This window comes from Cannabis sativa, chromosome 3 (genome assembly GCF_029168945.1).
Source record: "Cannabis sativa cultivar Pink pepper isolate KNU-18-1 chromosome 3, ASM2916894v1, whole genome shotgun sequence".
In the NCBI taxonomy this organism is placed as follows: Eukaryota; Viridiplantae; Streptophyta; class Magnoliopsida; order Rosales; family Cannabaceae; genus Cannabis; species Cannabis sativa.
The window spans coordinates 2,081,527-2,102,732 of NC_083603.1; the positions used below are offsets into that span (position 1 = coordinate 2,081,527).

At 26.6% G+C, this 21,206-nt stretch overlaps 2 protein-coding genes across 2 annotated transcripts; both read right to left on the reverse strand.

Moving 5' to 3' along the window:
- Positions 1–2,810: 2,810 nt before the first annotated feature.
- Positions 2,811–3,225, reverse strand: LOC115709521 (large ribosomal subunit protein P1-like). Its single transcript, XM_030637640.2, has one exon. It carries the CDS (start codon positions 3,178–3,180, stop codon positions 2,839–2,841), a length of 342 nt encoding a protein of 113 aa, XP_030493500.2. The 5' UTR covers positions 3,181–3,225; the 3' UTR covers positions 2,811–2,838.
- A 2,329-nt stretch (positions 3,226–5,554) lies between these two features.
- Positions 5,555–13,696, reverse strand: LOC115708894 (protein DETOXIFICATION 43). The gene is made up of 14 exons (XM_030636917.2): positions 13,433–13,696; positions 9,471–9,625; positions 9,240–9,361; positions 8,865–9,128; positions 8,621–8,781; positions 8,386–8,521; positions 8,178–8,274; positions 7,889–7,989; positions 7,618–7,781; positions 7,180–7,251; positions 6,886–7,002; positions 6,666–6,761; positions 5,914–6,035; positions 5,555–5,794 (listed from the first exon to the last, which is right to left on the reverse strand). Exons 2-14 carry the CDS (start codon positions 9,581–9,583, stop codon positions 5,740–5,742), a joined length of 1,620 nt encoding a protein of 539 aa, XP_030492777.2. The 5' UTR covers positions 9,584–9,625; positions 13,433–13,696; the 3' UTR covers positions 5,555–5,739.
- Between the last annotated feature and the right edge of the window lie 7,510 nt (positions 13,697–21,206).

Below are 21,206 nucleotides of genomic sequence, written 5' to 3' on the forward strand. Positions count from 1 at the left end.
GATTTATATGAATAGGTTGTTGTGCTATCTTATCTGTATAATTAATTATCATACATGGATTGGATTCTTTCCCAATCTTTATTATTAAAAAAAATAAAATGGGAATGAATGTGCATGTTTTGTGGTGCCAAGTGCTAACCACTCATCCCATAAAGTTGGTGGGTGGGTGGGTGAGTGAGTGAAATGAGAGACTTTAATTATTCATATGATATGATATGATATATATATTTATATGAATATATATATGATATGTCCAGTTTGTGGGGCCTATCAATCTTTGATAGGTCGGTGGAGTAGACCTTGAACTTGACCATTTAGGTTACTTCCTTTTAAAGTGTTTTAATGGTTGTTTGTCTTAAAGCATCCATCATTAATATTTTAATATAATAATTAATAATGTCATATTGGTAATTTAATGTTCAATACAGGTCACTATCATATGATGTGATTCCATATCCCTTGATTTACTGCACTTAAATATATTATTGTAATAATAGTCTTCTTGACTCTTGAGAATTGAGATTGAGATTATTTTTAATGGGGTCTAAAGAATAAATAGGTATTTTGTCACTAATAAAAATGAAAAAAGATTATTTCTTCCAAATTATTAGGGATGTTAAATATTTTTAATTTATGAAATTTATGTTAGACATGTTAAATAATCAACAATTTTACCCATCAAAGTTTGACTATTTTCAAATTTTGATTTGTGAACTTTTATGCTTTCCAAATTTTTGTTACATAAAAGGTTTAAGATTTTGCTTTGTTTTTATAATAAAATCACATCAAATATAATATTTATTTAATTACCAAATCTTATTGCAGAGTTATATCATTTTGCTATTTGTTGATAAGAATTGCAAGTTGAAACTGGCCTAGAGAGCCCTTTACTTTGCACGAGTATTAAAGGGTAAAATCATGATGATAGTTAATATAATAGTAATGTATGATTTAACTATTTTACCAAATAAAGACAAGTATAGTAACTTTCCAAGTCTTTGAACTAGTTAGTGTGTTGGCTAGATTGGTCACATCATATATTACTACACTTTCTCTCCACTTTAAATAATGCAAACAACAACGTTTTGTTGCAAACAACAATACTAATATTAATGACATTACATAAGAAAATAACATTAGTCAGCAGGTAAGAATATGACATTTTTTTTTTTTTGGAGATAAAGGTGTGTTTATAAATAAAGCAAAGTTGGAATTTATGGTCATTACGAAATAAGTTAGGCAGTATTTTCGCAACATCCAAACAACTGAACTTATTGTGGGTGAAAGTTCATTTAGTCATATTATGTGCCATAAAATTACACAATTAATTCATATTAGATAAAATACATCCCACATAAGTAGAAAAATTGCTTTGACAGTGACTCACATAGTTATCAATCTCCCATCTTGATGTTGTCACCCAACACACCGAACCTTGATGATACCTAGCCACAATAGTAATACACATATGCTTCAGCACCACTTTGTCATCATAATTAAGTTTGATCCAATCAATCGGAGGGGAGCGTGAAACATATCCACAGGTCGCAAGTTGAGAAACAAATAAAGTATGGTAAATTTTAAATATAGTATTATATATTTTCGCACATTAACATTGATATGCATTAATTTTGATTATGATATTGTTAAATTTTACACTTCAACTGAGCTTGTTGTGAATTAATTAAAAATTTGAAGTTTTATTTATTATTTTATTCTTTTATAACCCTAATAAAAAATAAAAAAAAGTAACAAGTTTTAAAGTACTAGTCATGCTTTGTTATTTAAAATTAGTGCTATATTTGTCATAAGTTCTTGGATTTTGATGAGCCATTTTTTTTTTGTAATGTTTGTTTCAAATTGAATCCAAATATTAAAGCATTACTAAATTGTAACTGAATACCATCCCCACAAAATTTTGATTAGGGTTGTCACAAAATCAAAAATATAAAAAGTTTTACTCAAATATTGTTTTAAGAGATTAACAAATTAAAAACTATAAGAGCACTCTCAACAGCTTCTCTATTCTATTCTTTAAAATACCTCACTAAAACTTCACTTTTTCTATTTTACTTCACACATTTACATTACACCATACATCAGCTTCTTTATATTTTTTTCTATATCATTTAAATATTATATCTTCACATATATTTTATTAATAAAAATAAAAACACAATACACAAATGAATAAAAAAAATAATAAAAAATTAATTAAATAAACATAAAATAGAAAGAAAAAATATAAAATATGTTTACCTCTTCACTATTCATTGAGTTATATGTAGAGAAGAGTTTCTTGGAGTTTGAAAATATGTATAATAGCTAAGAGTTTAAAGCATTTGATGGAGCTCAATTTTAAACTCTTAGCTATTTTATTTTACCTTTTAGCTATTATACCTCACTTGTTGTGAGTGCTCTAAGGTGTTTCACTCCAAATATGGCTTCAATCACAAAATAGTACTTAACACAACCAATAGTAATTTGCCACAAATACTTATAAGTTATAAAATTTGGTCAACAAAAATAATAAATTTTAGTTTATCTCAAACAATATCTAATTATGATTTATTCATATAACTATAAGTACCACTAACCAAAATTAACTACAAAAAATTCATATACTAAAGTTGATGTGCAAATCTTCATAAACTAATAAAAAAAGTTGATGTGAAAATCTTCATAAACTAATAAAAGATGTTTAAATCAACAAAAAAAAACTAAACAATTCCCTCAACACCAACTAATAAAAAATCAATGATATGAAAACAAAAAAAAAACACTAATAACCCAAAAAAAACTAAAAATAATTAAGTACTCCATAACACTATGAAGCTCCTAATCATCAAACAAACTAAAACAAATTTCATCATCACTCTCTTCCTTTATTTCTTCTTCCTTCTTATTATCCTTAGCAAGAGCGGGAGCAACAACATTCGATGTACTATCGACATTATTAGTTGTGACAGGAACACCAGTGCCACCACCAACACCAACACTCATAATGAGGTCATCAATGTTGCGTTTTTCCGCAAGCTTAGCAAATAAGCCAAACCAATAAGATTCAACTTTCACGTTGGCGGCTTTCACTAAGGTCGCAATCTTCTCAGCAGTGATAGGGATTCCGTCGTCATGAAGTGCCATAATAGCGTAGCTACATGCCTGTTCTTCGATCGACATTGTTGTTAATATTGTTGAAATTCTTTATTGATATGAGAAGCAACTAATAAGTTCTTGACTCAATTCAAAATTTTATAAAGAGTTATTTATGAAAGATGAGAGATTTGAGATTTATTTATATAGATTTTGTGGATGTTGCCTCTTCTAATTATAATAGGAATATGTACGTTTAAATTAATAACTCACTTAATATCTTTTTTTAAATGGCTTATTATTCAAATTTACTAATAAAAATCTCACGAAAAAAAAGATAGTAAATAAATAAAACTATCGATCTTAAAATTAAAGTTGATTTTTTTTTTTAACTAAATATCGCATCTTCTCATGTCATATTCAGAGATATTTTATTTTATTTAAATTGAAGAGATAAAAATATATTTTAATATAATTTAAAACTAAAAAGGTATATATATATATTTTAGAAAAAAATCTATATTACTATTTTATTATCTGATAATCATTCACAAAAATATCACACTTTAATTTACTATAATAATCTTTTTTAAACTTTTAATTTACTATTTCGTTCATGCATCTTATCGTTTTAATTTTTTTTTTTGTTTACATTGTGTAATGCCACACTAGAAACAATTACAATCTAATTTTGTTAATTTCATTTTTGGCATATTTAATTGACTAAAATATTTTATTATTTATTGTATATTTGGGTTTGGTTTCCTTATTTGTGTGTATCTAAACTTGGAAGGAAAATTGTCTAGTAAGTTTTGATTACACATTTATTCTTATCTAACCAGCTGTATATTTTGATCTTCTGTGAGTTTCCCATTTTCTTAGATCAAATTTCTTGAAGAGAAAACTGGAGCTAAACTTTCCTTTTCTATAAAAGGAAAGTTGTAGTTACTGCCCACGATTCTATAGGTACAGAAACAGAAATTTCTGGACTGATTGAAGAATTATTTTAGGGAAGTTTCTAGTGGGCTGGGGTCTTGTTCAGACCGTGTGTAAGCTGTCAATAAGGTGTATATTGATTATAAATACACCTTATAGCAGCTAAGTTTTGTATCTCTTTCATTCACTTTCATATCTTAAGGAAAGAGTGTCTTTGTTATGTGGAGAAGAGCTGTTCGACTCGTACTCTGTTTATTTGCAGTTGTATTGTCTTGAGTCTGTATTTAGGTCTATATCTAAGAAGAACATCAGTGCAACCTTCGGGAGAAGGTATTTACAAGCTTTCGAGAGATTGCTTTTGAAGTCTTGCATCGGGAGGATACAAGCACACCTTCGAGAGAAGGGTTTTTACAAGTTTTCGGGAGATTACTTTTGAAGTCTTGCATCGGGATGATACAAGCACACAACCTGTGGGAGATGGTTGTATAGGCTTTTGGGAGATAGTCTTTAAGTCTTGAATCGGGAGGATTCAAGCACTCTTCAAGGTGATCGAAGGGATTTCGAGCTCTTGGAGTTTTATCAAGATTCGGTTAGTAGGTGGAATACATCAAGCTTGCGGCATACAATAAGAGGGAGTCTATTTATGCATAAGTTAATTACTTTATATTTTTGATACCGATCTAATGAATCTTATCTCTGGGCGTGGTCACGTGGACTAGTAACAATCTGAAAGGATTATTGAAACCACGTACAAAAATCTTATGTGTTTTAACTTTTATGCACTGTTTATTTTTCTAAGTTTCTCTGGAGTTACAGAGTTGTATTCTGTAACTAGGGAAAAACTGTTTTCGGTACCAGTTTCATTATTCCGCATTTAATTAATCATTTAATTAAATAATTAAACTAGGAATATTAAAATACGGAATTTCACAATTTTTATAAGATGGTTGTTCCAAATGGGTGTATATAAGACGATTCAATTTAATTATAACCGATTGATTAAATTACAACTGACCATCAAATATTGGATATCTAATAAAATCGAATTGGATTAGATGTTATTTTTGAATATTCAATTGGGACGAATGTTTGTATTTTCATTTAGTTTGAGAGAATAATTAAATTTTATGTTAATATAGTTAATATATATATATATGAAAATTAAGATTAAAAGTTTACTGATTGGATGGATCTAATTTAATAAATATTAAATCAAAAATATTGAATAAATCTGATCCAATTCAAAATATTAAATAATTCTGAATCAATACAATATATACATAAAATATATCTAGTGGATAGAACCGATCTAATCCAAAATTAATTGGATCGGATCAAATGGTAAAATTTAACGAATAATATATAATAGATTAGATAAGAATGCGATACAGATACAATCAACATTTCAATGTGCCTTTCTTTTTCATTGATTTTTATTACTAAGAATTAAGATACACATAAACAAGAAAATATACATATATATATATAGATACTTATATTATATATATAGTAACTCCTCAAAACATTTCCCTCAAGAAGAAAGATATATGAAGAAAATTACATTACAAACATGAACTACACAAAACTCAAAACAAAAATGGTAAAAATAAACTACACAAAACTCATACAAGATAACAAAAGTCTCCAATATTGAGTGTGACACAAATGGATAATATTTAGATAATTATAGTTACATGTAAAGCTATATATTTATGCTGCAAATGGTACTCTAAGAAAACGCCAAGGTCCAGTCCCAGTTCCCATCCTGCAAAAGTAACGAAATTCTATTATTTTTCACTCATAAGTGAAGTAACTCATAATCTTATAATATTTTTATGTCGACTTTTTTGTCATCCGATGTGGAACACACTCTTAGGTACGTACCTCCAAATTCCGGCGAACATTCGTAGTCCCATGTAGATGGTTAGGGCAATCCAAATTCCAACAAAACCATGGCTTTTTGACAAAGTAAATAAGGCTGTAATACTTGCTACTGCCACCAATGCCTAATCAAAATAAATAGAACTATTTCATTAGCTCTTAGTACAATTCTTATTCTACTATGAAAAATGTCCAAAATCTTTAAAATTTATTAGCTAATAATAGTATAAATTTATTAGCTAATAATAGTATAAAAGTATATGTCAAGTTTGTTTTAATTTGTGTGTGCACATATAATTACTTGGAATTGTTTTTTATTTTTATACTTCAATTTTTTTTTTTTTTTTTTTTATATTTTTACAAAAATCTACATAGAAACGCACATAGCAATTAACATAGCAACTTAAATCGTAACCAAAATCCACATAACAACCTACGTAAAAATTACCGGAGCAATTACCAGAACAACCCAAACCATAAATTTGTGAAAAAAAAATTAAAAAATAATATATAAAATAATTCCTCTTATTACTCATATAAAAATAGTTCAATATTATAAATTTTACTACTCAAATGTCCATGCAAAATGTCTACCAAATATATACTATTTTATCACTAATTAATATTATTTATATTAATTTATTCAGCATCTTATTATTAAATAATCTTGTTAATTTTTTTTTGTAAATTAATCTAACAAAATATATTGGAACACAATTATAAAAATTATAGGCTAAATTTGGAGATGGAATTACCAAGGAATATGCAGAGTATGCAAAGTCAGAGGCACCAAAGTTGACACCATCAAACACAAATGACAATGAATTTAGGGGCTGAGTGGCTGCAACAAACTGTATACATACAACACAAAATTACAAAATGACACTTTTCATTACCAAAATATTTTGTATTAGATTCAACTTCAACATATATATATTTGTATGTATATGTGTATATATATATATATGTATATACCGGAAGTCCAATTCTTATGAGGTGCAAAACATTAACATCTCTAGTGAAAATTCCTGCTCCAAAGTACAAACCAATTCCAACAAGGAATGTGAGTCCCACACCTAGAACAAAACTCATCTGCAATAACAAACAACTCTTTTAATATCATCATCATCATCATAATAATTGTGTTAACTAACTCATTTTGGGTATTGGGCAAATGTTAAATTTTTTTTGGAAGAAAATTTCGTGCCAAATGGGTTACAGCCCCACTCGCCTTACTCTAATAAAACCGAGTTTGAGTAGTAGTAGTACCTGCAGTACACGGTTCGCTGCTGCTGTGGCTTTCTGGTAGTCTTTTTCCGCAAATGCACAAGCTAGAATGGCCTATAGAATATAAAGAATAGTAGTGAAAAGATGTTGAAAACAAAAAATGTGTGATATAATTAGTAGTACTAATATAAAATTAAAAAAAAATGTTTTAAGTGTATTAGTTTTGAGCTGAATATGTTTTAAAAGCAATTTGAGATTTCGAGTCACCATCTTGAAGTGACATATAAGAGTGTTACATCGAATATAAAAAGTGTTTGTTTAAGTAGTTAAAGAAATGGTGAGACCTTCAATTAGGCCTCCTATCAAACTACAATTTGATCAAAGTTGGAAAACTTATACATTTATAAGACTACAGACTATTTCGTTTGATGTCAATTGGTTTTGAGTTAGAACTCCATGTATCAAAAAAGTAATGTTTACCTGAATGGAGACGGCCAAACCATCGGCAAGAAGAGAAGATGTCAACCAAACTTGTAAGCAAGTTTGGAATGCAGCCATAGGTGTCGCGCCAAGCCTTGCAGCCAAAGATGCAGCTAAGGTGACACAAAATGTCACAGCTATTACTCTTGCTAACAAGAAACCACCTATTGTTTATACATTCCAACCAAATTTGAGTGAGTACTAATAATCAAGGGCAATTCAAGGTGATGATTGTTCATTAGGGATGGGGAAAAAGGCGTTTTTCGGTTACCATTTTTAAGAAACCGACCGAATTGCAAATCCTTAAGACTTGGAGGTAAAAGGTTAACTTTTCTCATCAAAATCAAGAATAGTACCAAAGCCATCAAGTACCTAAAAAATATGATCATTCAAAAATCATTATATGATAACGGCTAGGCATGTATCTAGGGCCCACTCCGTCCAGAAGCCCAAAAAAACTCAACATATCCTTAAGGGCCCAATAATTAACATTTTTTGATATGATGATATTTTTAGGAACAAATGAGAAAATGAATTCAAGAAAGATGACTTTGACTTACTGAGAAAGAACATGAGCAATGGCTGCACCTCTAATTCCCAAATGACAAACAAAGATAAGAAGTGGATCAAGTGCAACATTCAATGAATATCCCAACACTGTCAACATCATCAAAATGAAATAAAAATCATAACTTTTTAGTAACCCATCTTAGTATATTAACTAAAAAACCAGAATAAGAAGAAAAAAAGGTCAAAAGAGATATATACATATGACATATAATGGAGTAGTTGTATCCTTAAACCCTCTAAAGATACCCTGCATAGCCAAAGTCAAAAGAACAGCTGGTGCACCAAATGATCTTGTTACTAAGTACTTCTCTGCTGGTCCTAACATAGGAGAATCCTACATAAAATTAATCAAAAAGACAGTAACTAATTTGTGCTTAAAGATTGGATTTTTATTAAGGGAAAAAAAAAAATTAATACACACACAGACACTTACATGTTTGACTCCCATTACACCCAATAGTGTTCTTGCTCCAAACATAAGAAAAATTGCTTGAACAAGTCCTAATATTATCCCAAATATCAGAGCTGTTGATGCTGAAGCAATCTGTCTTTTCCCTTTTTTTACTTTGGTAATTTTGTCCAACTTTGACACAACTGCAATTTCATACAACTAACTTAACTACCATAACAGTTAATTCAAAACTAGAAAAAAGAAAGAGCAATACTATATTCTATACCATTATTATCATTATTATTATTCTCTGTTTCTGAATCATCATCATCATCATCATCATCATTTTCTTTATGTTGTTCTAGTTTGGTTGGAACACCTTTTTCCATGTCATCATTAACATGATTAGCAGCTTTCAATTTCATGTTTGCAACAGTATCTTCCTCAGCAACAAATGAGGTTGTTATGCTAACCAATGGAAAAATGGTAATCCTCGAAGCTTGATTAAACAAGGCGATCGATACACCGGCTGCAGCCAGCTCCACCGGTCCTAATAAAACACGAAAAATACTAATTAAGTCCTATCCTGTTTAGACCGATATGAATAGATTATTCTGTTAGTAGAAAATCGAAATAACTAGTTATAGTAGACATCTCTTACCGATATGGCCAATGAAGGCTGTGTCGATTAGAGATGCAATGGGATCGGCTGCTACAGCTAAGGCTGCAGGCAAAGCCATCCCTAGTATTTCTTTTCCAAGTGAATCCCACTTGAAAACATGCCTAATTAAACATAAAGATTGAAACTTTGATTAAGAGATATAATAAAGATTGAAACTTTAATTGATAAAGATTGAAACTTTGAGTAATTATTTGCATTATTATTAATTACCTTGCATCTTTGAAGAAAACACCAATAGGCAAATTAAAATTCCACTTAGTAGAAGTAGTAATCTTTTTTGGTATGGTATGGGAATTGTTATTATCTCCATTATTCTCAGCCATAATTATGTGAAGCTTATTAGTAAGACTGCAAAGAGAGTAGTACTATATATATAGTATATAAAAATAATATTAGTAATAACAGAACCAGAGATATATAAAGTATATATACTATATGTATAATGTTATTATTTTTCATCACCATGTTCAAATATTATTTATTATTAATAATATTAATTGTGAAGGTTTTGTTTGTGAGAGTAAAACCTTCCTCAGTTATGTTATTTAATTAACTAAACAAAAAATGGCCGACCCATTAGAGATCAATGATGATGAAACTTCGTACTTGGAAACTATTACCAATATCATGCCTTGAAATGCTGATTTATTTTATAAAATTGAAAATATTTGGTATAATGCACAATAATATTTTAAGATGTAAATTAATTAATATAAAAAGTACAGTATTATTAACGATCATTAATAATTTAAATATTTAAAAATAATTAATAACATTATTATAATCACAAAATTTGTATTAAAGCGATCAATATGTGATACAAAAAATTTATATTTATTGATTTGTTAAATTTGATGCAACACTATTTATATATATATTTTAAATTTAGCACATTTAACTACACAATGTTAGAGATCATCACATACAATAATGTGTATTTAATTTTAACTATAATTTTTTTTTTTTTTTTTTTTAAAGTGGCCACTTTTATATGGTTGAATTACATCTTATAAAATTATCTAGAATAAGACTTTTAAGTCCTAATATATATATGTGTGAGAAGTTGGTCAAAGTAGGAATAAAATCAGTGTTTAATATATAATATAAATGTGATGAGTGTAGTAATGATATATAAGTCATCATAAGAGATTTGGCAACAAATGGCTGTATTATTTATGATCATGCTTAAATTTTTATGCATGGTTACAAAAACCTATTAGTAATCATGGTCTGGCCAAACACATATATACATTATATTATTAATAGTTATATATATTTATATATATGTCATAGAAGTTAGATATTGCATGAACCTCCCTTGGTTCCTCAATCCCCTGATAACTTCATTTACATTTTTATATTGTATATGTATATATATATATAAATATTTATATATATAGAATTTAATTTGAGATAATTACATAAAACATTATTTTTTTAAAAAAAAGAATTATAGTTTTACGTTTAAAGATTTTTTTTTATATATATTTTTACAGTTTTTCATAGAAACAACACGAAAACAACAAGAAAACTATATAAAAGTAACATGAAAATAATATCTAAAGAACATCAAAACAACAATGAAAAATAACATACAGATAACAAAAAATTAACAAGAATATAACATAAAATACCGTATTTTCTGTAAATAAATTATAAAAATATTTAAAATTTTATGAAACTGTATTTTTATAATTTTTTTTATTGTTTTTGTGTATCGTGAAATAATCCCATTTAGCTTATGTGGCCTCTTTATATATAGAGCTTCCTTGAAAAGAAGCAGGCTGAATCTTAGGTACATGCGGGATAGGCTTATATTAAAGCCCATCAACTCTCTAAGAGTTTAATTTTTTTTTCTCTTTTAAAATTATATAATTTTTATTAGTTTTTTTAAATATTATATTTTATAAGATAAGGGTTCAAAAATAATTTATTCCTATTGCCCATTAATTAAATTTGAGAGTCGGTCTAAAAACAAGGTTCTTATAAGTTTGTGTGTCTTCATCAAGATTTGGTTGCTATAAACTATATAACTAATGCAATTATGCAATATTAATTAATATATCATCAATATATAGAAAGTAATTATAAACACATAATATAAACATTAGTGGAAGTTTACAAAAATAATGACATGTTCATCATTATGAGTGAAGTTCAATATAATTTGTTTTAGGTGATTAAAATTATACATGATTATAATTATTGATCCGCGAATAACCAAACAAAAATTAATTAAAAGATCTACTTGGTACATGAGTTTTTTGTTTTTTTTTGGATAATTATATGTATGATATATATATAAGTTTATTATATACATTATAATATATAGTAGCTAGGGTAGGGTAAAAATCAAGTAGTCCTTAAAATTAATTAATTATACAAATGTTAAGATTGAATTATTAATAAACTAATTATATATATAGAGATTAACCTTTCCCAGGTACTACTTTTTACACCACCTATATAGCCTATATTATAAATAATATTTCTGACTTTTTTTAAATTGAAATAATTAATAATATATATAATATAAATATTTCTACACTACATTCTGATAATAGAGTAATTGAAAAATAAAACTAATGTTTAAGTTTTGTTATATTTAATTAAATTCGAGATCATTCACGCAATAATAAAAACAAAAACAAACTTAGTAATGAGTTCTTATTAATTAATAATTATATTTGTTAATAACTTTAATTAATTTTAATTAGAGATAATACATATAAATAGGTAGGTGGAATAACTTTAATTAAGTTTTAATTTGCAGCATAGATAATTAAGTTAAATTTTCAATTACAAATAAATACGTACTTAAATTTAATTTTTAACGGTAATAATATAAGTTATATTTTTAAACTCTGTAGGTACCTTACCATTAAATATGTTAACTCATTATTCACGTGCCAATTTCTTATTGGTATATTTAAATTAATTTTTTTTAAAAAAAATAATAATTTAATGACTTAAATCAGTTAAGAATTATCACGTAGCAATTTACTTAATACTTAATAGGTATCTATAAAAATTCTAAAATTATATAATTTAAAAATTAAACTTCACTATTTATACCACAAATTACTCTATATATATTATATTTTTTTATTATATAAATTTTGATTGAAAAATAATATGATGAGATGGAATGCACTGAAATAAAAATTAAAGCACAATTAATTACTTATATATATATGTACACATACTATAAAGTATATACAAGACAAAAAGAGAGATTACGTGTGTGGAATAGGTAGGTTTATTTTTGGATTGTATTTATTGATATTAAAACTTAAATTGCATGTATAATATATAAATATATAAATATATATATATATTTAAAGGAGTGGTTGTACATGGATGTACGGATGAGACAAAATTGTTGTAATATAATTATGTTTTGTTAATAAGGTTAATTGGAAATATTTATTATAAATTTAATCATAATTAAGACCGTATAGTATGGTACTACTCCATGCACTTATTATTTTGTTAGTGGAAATGTTGTCATCACTCACCACAAAAAATTAAAAATAAAAAAAATAAAATTAAAGACATAATTTAGTGTAATTTAAATCACTTTGGACTAATAACAAATTAAAGCTTTATTTGAATCTGATCAATCATGCACCACAAAATATTTTTCATCATTTACATATTTACATACATGAATATTCAGGTAATTAAGTTATAATACTAATTATAATTAACGTAATGATAAGAAATGTTCATATCAATTACGATATTCAACTATATATATATATATGTATACATAAAATAAAATAATTAATGTTAGATAAATATATACTCAAATTGTACATAGTTAATTATACGCAATTAACATATACCATATGCAAATATATAATAATTAAGTTAATTATTTTATTATTAATTAATATAATTAGTAGTTTATGAATATCATTAATTATCAAAACTTATTATTAGGAGCTAGACTCTGTATATATATAGCTTAATAATTAAAAATATTTCCTCGATATATACCTATTATATATATATATAATATAATATGCATGCATGCATGCATTTGATCATGTGCTACGTATATATAAACATATATACTATACAAATACATCTAAATATAAAAAAGTTAATTATATACCAAAAAAAACTTTCATATATATATATATATATATATATTTATAGAAACATACCAGGTTATATAGTTGTGGATATATATATTATGATCCTCCGGTGAATGAAAAGTGGAGATGAGCTTAGTTCTCTTTATTCTACCAACTTATTACTTACACAGATTTAGAGATATCGATTAGAAGAGGATGATATATATAGTACTATACACACATAAAATCTTACCAACAAACACTTAATTATATATTAATGGTTTTATTTATAATAATAATAATATTTATGAGCATATAGCTAAAGTTATAGCTTCCTCTCCCAATCACTTTTGAACCCTTATAAAATATTCATAATATACATATATATATAATAGGTAGAGCACTACTACAAAGTTTTTCTTCATTATTATTAATTAATTGTATATATAAAAATATCAAGAAAAAGAAGTTATATAAAAATAATTATTATATATATTAATTTGAGAAAGAGTGACACGTAGAAGAAGTGGTACGAAATAGAAGTACACACGCATGAACTATATAGCATTATAATAAAGAGAGCATGTGAAAATTTTAACGTACACTCTCTTTGTATGGAATCATATTAATTGGTCTTCAAAATTAATATTACATATTATACAAAAATTCTATCAATTTTGATTGGAAGAATATTTTAGTATAATTTTTTTATTATGATCATGTGCGTTATATAATTATTGATTAAGACGTTTAGTAAAATTTTAAAAAATTCAGAACAATAAAAAATAAGATATCCAAATAATTTATTTCACATGTTTAAATTATGTTTTCAGCGTGTTAAATTTTTTCGAATCTCTTTTTACAAGATATTTTAAATGACTACAACGTAAACGATCATATTTAAATTAAAATATTTTTTTATATACCGAAACAAATAAAAAATATATAAGTAAATCCCTCTTGCATTATATATATGTATAGAAGTATATATTCCATATTATTTTTATATATAAATATATAATTGGTGGCATGGGTGGATATTCCACAAAGCTGCAAATGCATGTAGGGTTACCAAATAATATTTTAAAATATATGTATATAGTTTTGTTGTTGTGATAATAATTAAGAAAGAAACAAAGAAACACTTATATATATTGGTTGGTGTGTGTAGTAATAATGTGTATATACCTATCAAACTTTTTTCTTATATGGGTGCTTCGTAGGATTCCCAATATCCTTCTTGCCTGGATTAATTGCAAGTACCACAATTTTCATCATCATCCAATTTAATAAATAATTATACTAATTAAACTACTATCATCATCAATTAAACCCTTTTAATTATCTAATTATAAATTATTACCAATGATAATTAATTAATACGTTTTTTGGAAATTTTGGAGCAAGTTTTATTTTTGTTTTCGGTATATACATATATTTAAAATATTATAATTTTTTTATATATATATATGACAATATATTATAACTAGTTATAATTTTTTTCAAGTACCAAAAACAGAAATATTCCTATTGTTAGGGCCAAAACCCTTATTAAAATTTTCTATATGTGCATAATATAATATATAATTTGTTTCTTTTAATAGTATAATTTACATTGTCTTTATATATAATTAGTGAGCATTAATTAATTATATATATGAACTCTATACTAATTAAAAATCAATGAATGTTCTTCCATTAAAAAATATCTTTTTATTCTTTTTAATAGAATTGAGATAATTAAAAGCCTTATACAAACTGAGGTACACCAAACTCTTGCAATATCAAGAGTATGTAAGAACCATCTTAGGTATATATATTTACAATAATAATTAAGTTCTTTCTATATAAAATAGGGGTGTGCATAAATTAATCCAATCCAATGAGAACCGATCGATCCAATTACAACCGACAGCCAAATATTGGATATCCAATTGCGATCGGATCGGATTGGATGTTATTTTTAAATATCCAATTAGATCGGATTGGATGGTGGATGGGGTGTCTAAAAATCCAATACATCCAACATCCAATCGAATTAATTAGTATTTTCATTTAGTTTGGATGAGTAATTAGATTTTATATTGTTATACATCAAATCTATATGTATATATGAAAATTAATATTAAAGTTTTACTTTTTTTTTTCTTGGATTGGATGGATCCAGTCTAATCCAATACATACTGGATCTAAAATATTGGATGGATCCGATCCGATCCAAAAAATACTAGGTCTAAAATATTAGATAAATCCAAATTAAATAAATAAATATCTATGAAATACATCCAATGGATAGAACCGATCCAATCCAACATCCAATGGATGTTGGATCGATTGGATGACGAAATTAATTGGATCGGATCGGACGGTAAAATCTAACATCCAATATATGATTGGATCGGATCTGGATAGGCCTAAAAACATTGGATGTGATCCAATGAACACCCCTAATATAAAATATAATTAATATATCCATATGATAATAATATATACTCTCTAGGTAATATAAGATCATAATAATAAGAAAAATTATGCTAAAAGATACAATTAGTGTTTAATATTTTTTTCAGTGTCATACTGTTATTGGTGTATAAAATTATGTCCCACATAACTTAAAAGATAGTTTTTAGAAAATATCGAACCAATCATATATAGGTCATCACTCGCTGTCTATAAAAGCTGTTTAACATCATTAATGTCTAATAGTAACATTGTAATAATAATGTTATGTAGTTATTATAGTTAGATAATTTTCTTCATTTTTTGGTCCAAAATATATATATATATAAATGTATATTTAGTTACTTTACTTAATAAAAAAAATAGTTTCAATAAAAAAATATGATGATGAAATTAATTATTAGCCATATATGGAATATGTATATTTATAGAAAATGGTTAATAATTAGCTAGGGCAAAAAAGTGGGGTGGTGTTTTTGATATAGGTCCTCTTAGTTAGCTAGCTTACTATTTTTTTGCACCAATATATCCATATAAGCTTCTAGAAGTGGTTTATTATTATTTTTGGGACTGAAAAGAATGGTGAGAGGACGTTGATGCAATATTAGAGATTTTAGAAGATTTTAGAAAAATTCAATATTAGGGCACCACTTTTCTTCATATCCCTAAACACATTGTCTAGTTTTAATACTTTACATAAATTATAATTCAAAATTTTTATTATGTGAATGTTTATATATATATTGTAGTTATATTTAATATAGTATACATTAATCTACTTATTTTTAAAAAATTAAAAATAATTTACTATGTAACTTATTTTTCTTATACATGTGTGCTCATGCAATCAACTATGCCAAAACATAGTTCAAACATGATTACTTACACTAGTGCTTGTTTTTCTCTATTCTTCGATTTTGTTTAGTTGTTACTTTATTTTAACTCCTACATTAATATGATATTATTCGTTTTAAATTTAAACCCTAATAATTTTATTATTTTTGGACACCTTCTTAAAATATCTTATAATTTTAGACAACTTTGTTTATTCTATCATAAGTTCATACAAATTTAATTATAATTATTCTAATATGTGAGACTTGAGTTGATACCCCAACATAGTAGGTAGTACAATCATAGTAAGTTCAAACAAATTTGATTATAACTTTTCCAAATCTCTAAACCCCAAAATATAATTGTCTCTAATCTCTATATCATTTAATTTAGATTAAAATTATATAAGAAATGTCACTCTTACTATTATATTTTTGTACTCGCAAAAGTTGGTATTGCGCTGGTAAAATAAAATTTACTTGTGGTGTATTGGCAAAAAGGGGTTAGCAAATCAATGTTGGTATTAGAACTTTTGCCAGCATAAAATGAAAAGCGCTGACAAAAATGACTTTTTTCAGCGCGTAAATGTGCTGGTAAAAGTTAGATTTTAGCCATTGCAAATGTACGCTGGTAAAACTTTGACCTCTTTGCCAGTGTAGTTTGCAAAATGCGCTAGTAAAAATTACTTTTACCAGCACAGTAGCGAACTAGTAAAAGTCATATTTCTTGTAGTGATTATGACGATTTTATATTTTGCAAAAGTTACTAATTGGATCCAGTTCTATTTTATTAAATGACAAAATGAATTTATAATTTTCAAAATAGTAAAAAGAGGATATCCTGAGCTCAATTTTTAATATTTTTATTTTTTTTTAATTTAACTAACATTAAGATAATTTCTAATACGAACAGATAAAAAAAATATAATTAATTTTATCACAACATCTCTATAGATCAGATTATTATTAAGTTTTATTTTGACAAAAAATCAGTTCATGATTTTATTTGTATAATTTTAAAAAATATATAATTTATTTTGTCATTAAATAAAATAAAAGGTCCAATTAATAACTTTTAAAAATAAAGTGGAAAATAATATTTAGAATATAATTAAATGTGGAATATTAGAATATGAATTTCGTGTGGAAGGCACGATGTAGTCACGCATGGGTTAATTAAACTAAGAAGATAAATTCCACTTTCGCGTGGAAACCACAAATGCTACCCCTCTCGACTACATACAATACATATATATATATTTATATCAAAACCCTAAATAATTACATATATATATATATATAAATCAAATACCCCACTCTCTTCACTACACATATATATATATATATAAATCACTTTTCTCACTTTTATAATATATATGTATCTAATTCGTGGACTAATATGCTTGTACGGCCAAAAGTCATCAACTTAGGGTTCCAATCATGAAAAATGTTGAATTATATATATATGGTTTCATATAATGGAGCTTTTTAGGTCATTCAGATTATTTACAATATACATAATATATATATATATATATATATATTAAGGATATTGTTATTGGATATTAGTGGTGTCTAGCATCTCTAAATATGTCGTCTTATGATTGGCTAAAGATACTCCCTAAAACTTATTATATTAAACTATATGGGCATGGCCAACCCTGAATTAATTTGGGTCCTAAAAAAATCAATTATTTTGGGTCCTTTTTATAACAATAAATAATATTTTTAAAAATTATTAAATATATATATATTTATTAAAAGTTTTTTTTTTTACATTTGGGCCCTTAATAGGAGTGGGCTCTAGGCGCAAGCCTAGCCCACCTTAGCGTAGGGTCGGTCCTGTATATGGAACCTGATACTTATTTGGACCAATAACGGTATTGACACATAGGAGGTCGCTAGGCACTACAGGTGCCTAGTGGTCCCGTGATCCATAAGGGAAAAGATTGGGAGCTGTACAATCCCACCACATCACTTGGGGAAGGTCATGTATGATGATTCCGAGACTGTATAGGTATGGGACTACATACTTGAAGAGGGCTTAAATAGATTGATTGGAACTACCTATATCAACAAGGTGCATCTTGACTTGTGGTAATTTTAGGATGGGTGACCTCTTAGAAAGTTTTTCCAAGAAGTGTGCGAGTGAGGACAAAGCACGCTAGAAACACTCGTGTTGGTTTGTAAGGTCAGCCATCATTCCATGAAGCAGCCAAAGTGACGTATTCATGTATAAGAATCATCATTCTGTGGGTGTAAGGGTCCAATGGAGGCTTGACAGTGGGGAAGTTATAAAATGGTATCAGAGCCTTGACCCAATCGAAAGTGTGGTCGGCGAGGATGTCGGACCCTGTAAGGGGGGGTGATTGTAACAGTCAGTAGTCATGTAATCCATAGGGGAAAGTACTGGGAGCTGTACAATTCACGGTTAAGCATTGACTTGGGGTAATTTCAAGATAGGTGACATCTTGGAATGTTTTCCCAAGAAGTGTGCGAGTGAGGACAAAGCACTTTAGAAATACTCGTATTAGTTTATATAGGGTCAGTCATCATTCCATGAAGCAGTCAAAGTGACGTAGTACTCGTGTATAAGAGCCATCATTCTATGGGTGTAAGAGTCCAATTAAAACTTAAAGCGGGGATCACATTATTACATACCTTTTAACATTTTTCATATATCAATTATATATGCGCATATATATAAATTAGTAATGTTTACATGTCATCCCTGAAGCTATTGTGATTTTATAACACTGTACACCGTCGTAAAAAAATGTGATTATTATTTAATTATGATTATATTAATATGTTTATTTATATCTAATTATAATATGATATGATAAGTGCATACTAGCTAGCTTGATTAGTGACCTTATCATATGCAGTCTTTTTAATTAAACTTTGTTTATTAAATTAATAATTAATTAATTAAATACTTGATCATCACCTCATGAGTTGCCACACCAGCTTGATTTCTCCACTGAAATGTTAATTATATCTATATTTATAGTTTCTTTTTCTCTTCCACTATGACAAGTTGGCAAAATGCTTATATATTTATATATATACAAAAATATATATTTGAATAATAGTAACATAATATAAAGTGGCAATGCACTTAATCTACTTGTTAATTAATTGATCAGTGTTCATGAGTGGTATAATTAATAAATAAATAAGTGATCACCTTAATTTCCTAGCTAGTTAATAATCTCCATTTTAATTATTATAATAATATAATGTTTTGTAAATTAATGAATTGTAACTAATTAATTGGACAATTATAATTAAGATAAACATGGATAACCAGATTCGCTTAGATGAAAAGTAGAGTCAATAAAAGATATTGTTCGTCCATCTTTCTATATATATAACATATAGTCTACAATATATATTAATTAATGTGGCGTTTGGTAATACTTTTTTAATCAGTTTTCTGTTTTTAAAAGTAGAAAAGTGAAAATATTTTTCAAAAACATGTTCTATAAAACTGTTTTTACTTTTCAATTTTATAATTAGAAATCAAAATTTTAAAAACAACAAAAATCACTTTCAATATTTTTTTAAACAGTTTTTTTTTTTCTTAATCAATCTTTTGGATTACGACCAGACCCGGACCCAAATCCCCTCCTCACGGCCCTGGCGCTGAACCCGGCTTTTGACTTAAACCCGAATCCGACCCCGGACCTAGACCCGACTTTAATAAAATCAAAAAATAAAAATAAAAATAAACTTTACAGAACACACTTTTATTTTCTGTTTTTAAAATTAAAAAATAAAAGTAGTTACAGAACGCATTTTTGTTTTTCAAAAATAAATTTTTTAAAAACAAAAATTTTACTTTCATTTTGTGATTAAAAAATTAAAAAACAAAAGTGTTACCAAACGGCACCTAAATCAATCACTTAATTATAAAAATTAATTATATGAATATTATATGTTTTAAATATGCATTCTCACATTACAAAGAGAGATCATTGTTATTAGGTATTATGAATAGTTAATAATTTATTTCTATAATTATATTAGCAATCATATTAGCGGGCCTTGAGTAATAATTAATATTGATTATTGGATATTGTGTGTTATATATCTAAAGTAAAATGTTAGTATTATTGGACATTTTCTCACAAAATTTTTATAAAAATACTGTTTTTTTTCAATCCAAAAATATACATTACAAAATATATATATATATACTTTTAGTGACAATTTTTTAGTCACAATACATTTTTTTGGTGATTAAATGTGACTTTTAGTCATAACAAAAAATTACTTATGACTAAAACATATTATTTAAATATAAGTTTCACTAATTTAGTTTTAACACTTGTTGTAACTAAAAATATATTTAGTCACAGCAAATTGTGATTTCTGTGACTAATACTGTTAGTTACGAAGTTTTTAGTCACAACATAGAAATAATGATTTATAATTAGTCATAACTTTTTTACTTATAATTATAAATTTTGTTGTGATTAAAAGTAAAATTTTTATAATAGTATAATATATAAAAGTTTTAGCCCTAGGTTGGGTGGGCCCTAAAACACCTTAGCCCAGAGCCTAGC

What these genes read in the sequence shown, in the direction of transcription:
- LOC115709521 (XM_030637640.2), bottom strand. Translation starts at nt 3,180, where the DNA reads ATGTCGATCGAAGAACAGGCATGTAGCTACGCTATTATGGCACTTCAT.
- LOC115708894 (XM_030636917.2), bottom strand. Translation starts at nt 9,583, where the DNA reads ATGGCTGAGAATAATGGAGATAATAACAATTCCCATACCATACCAAAA. An exon ending in GTGTAATGGGAGTCAAACAT is followed by an intron (nt 8,522 to 8,620) that starts GTAAGTGTCTGT and finishes AATTTTATGTAG; the next exon opens with GATTCTCCTATGTTAGGACC. An exon ending in CAGCGAACCGTGTACTGCAG is followed by an intron (nt 7,003 to 7,179) that starts GTACTACTACTA and finishes TTGTTATTGCAG; the next exon opens with ATGAGTTTTGTTCTAGGTGT.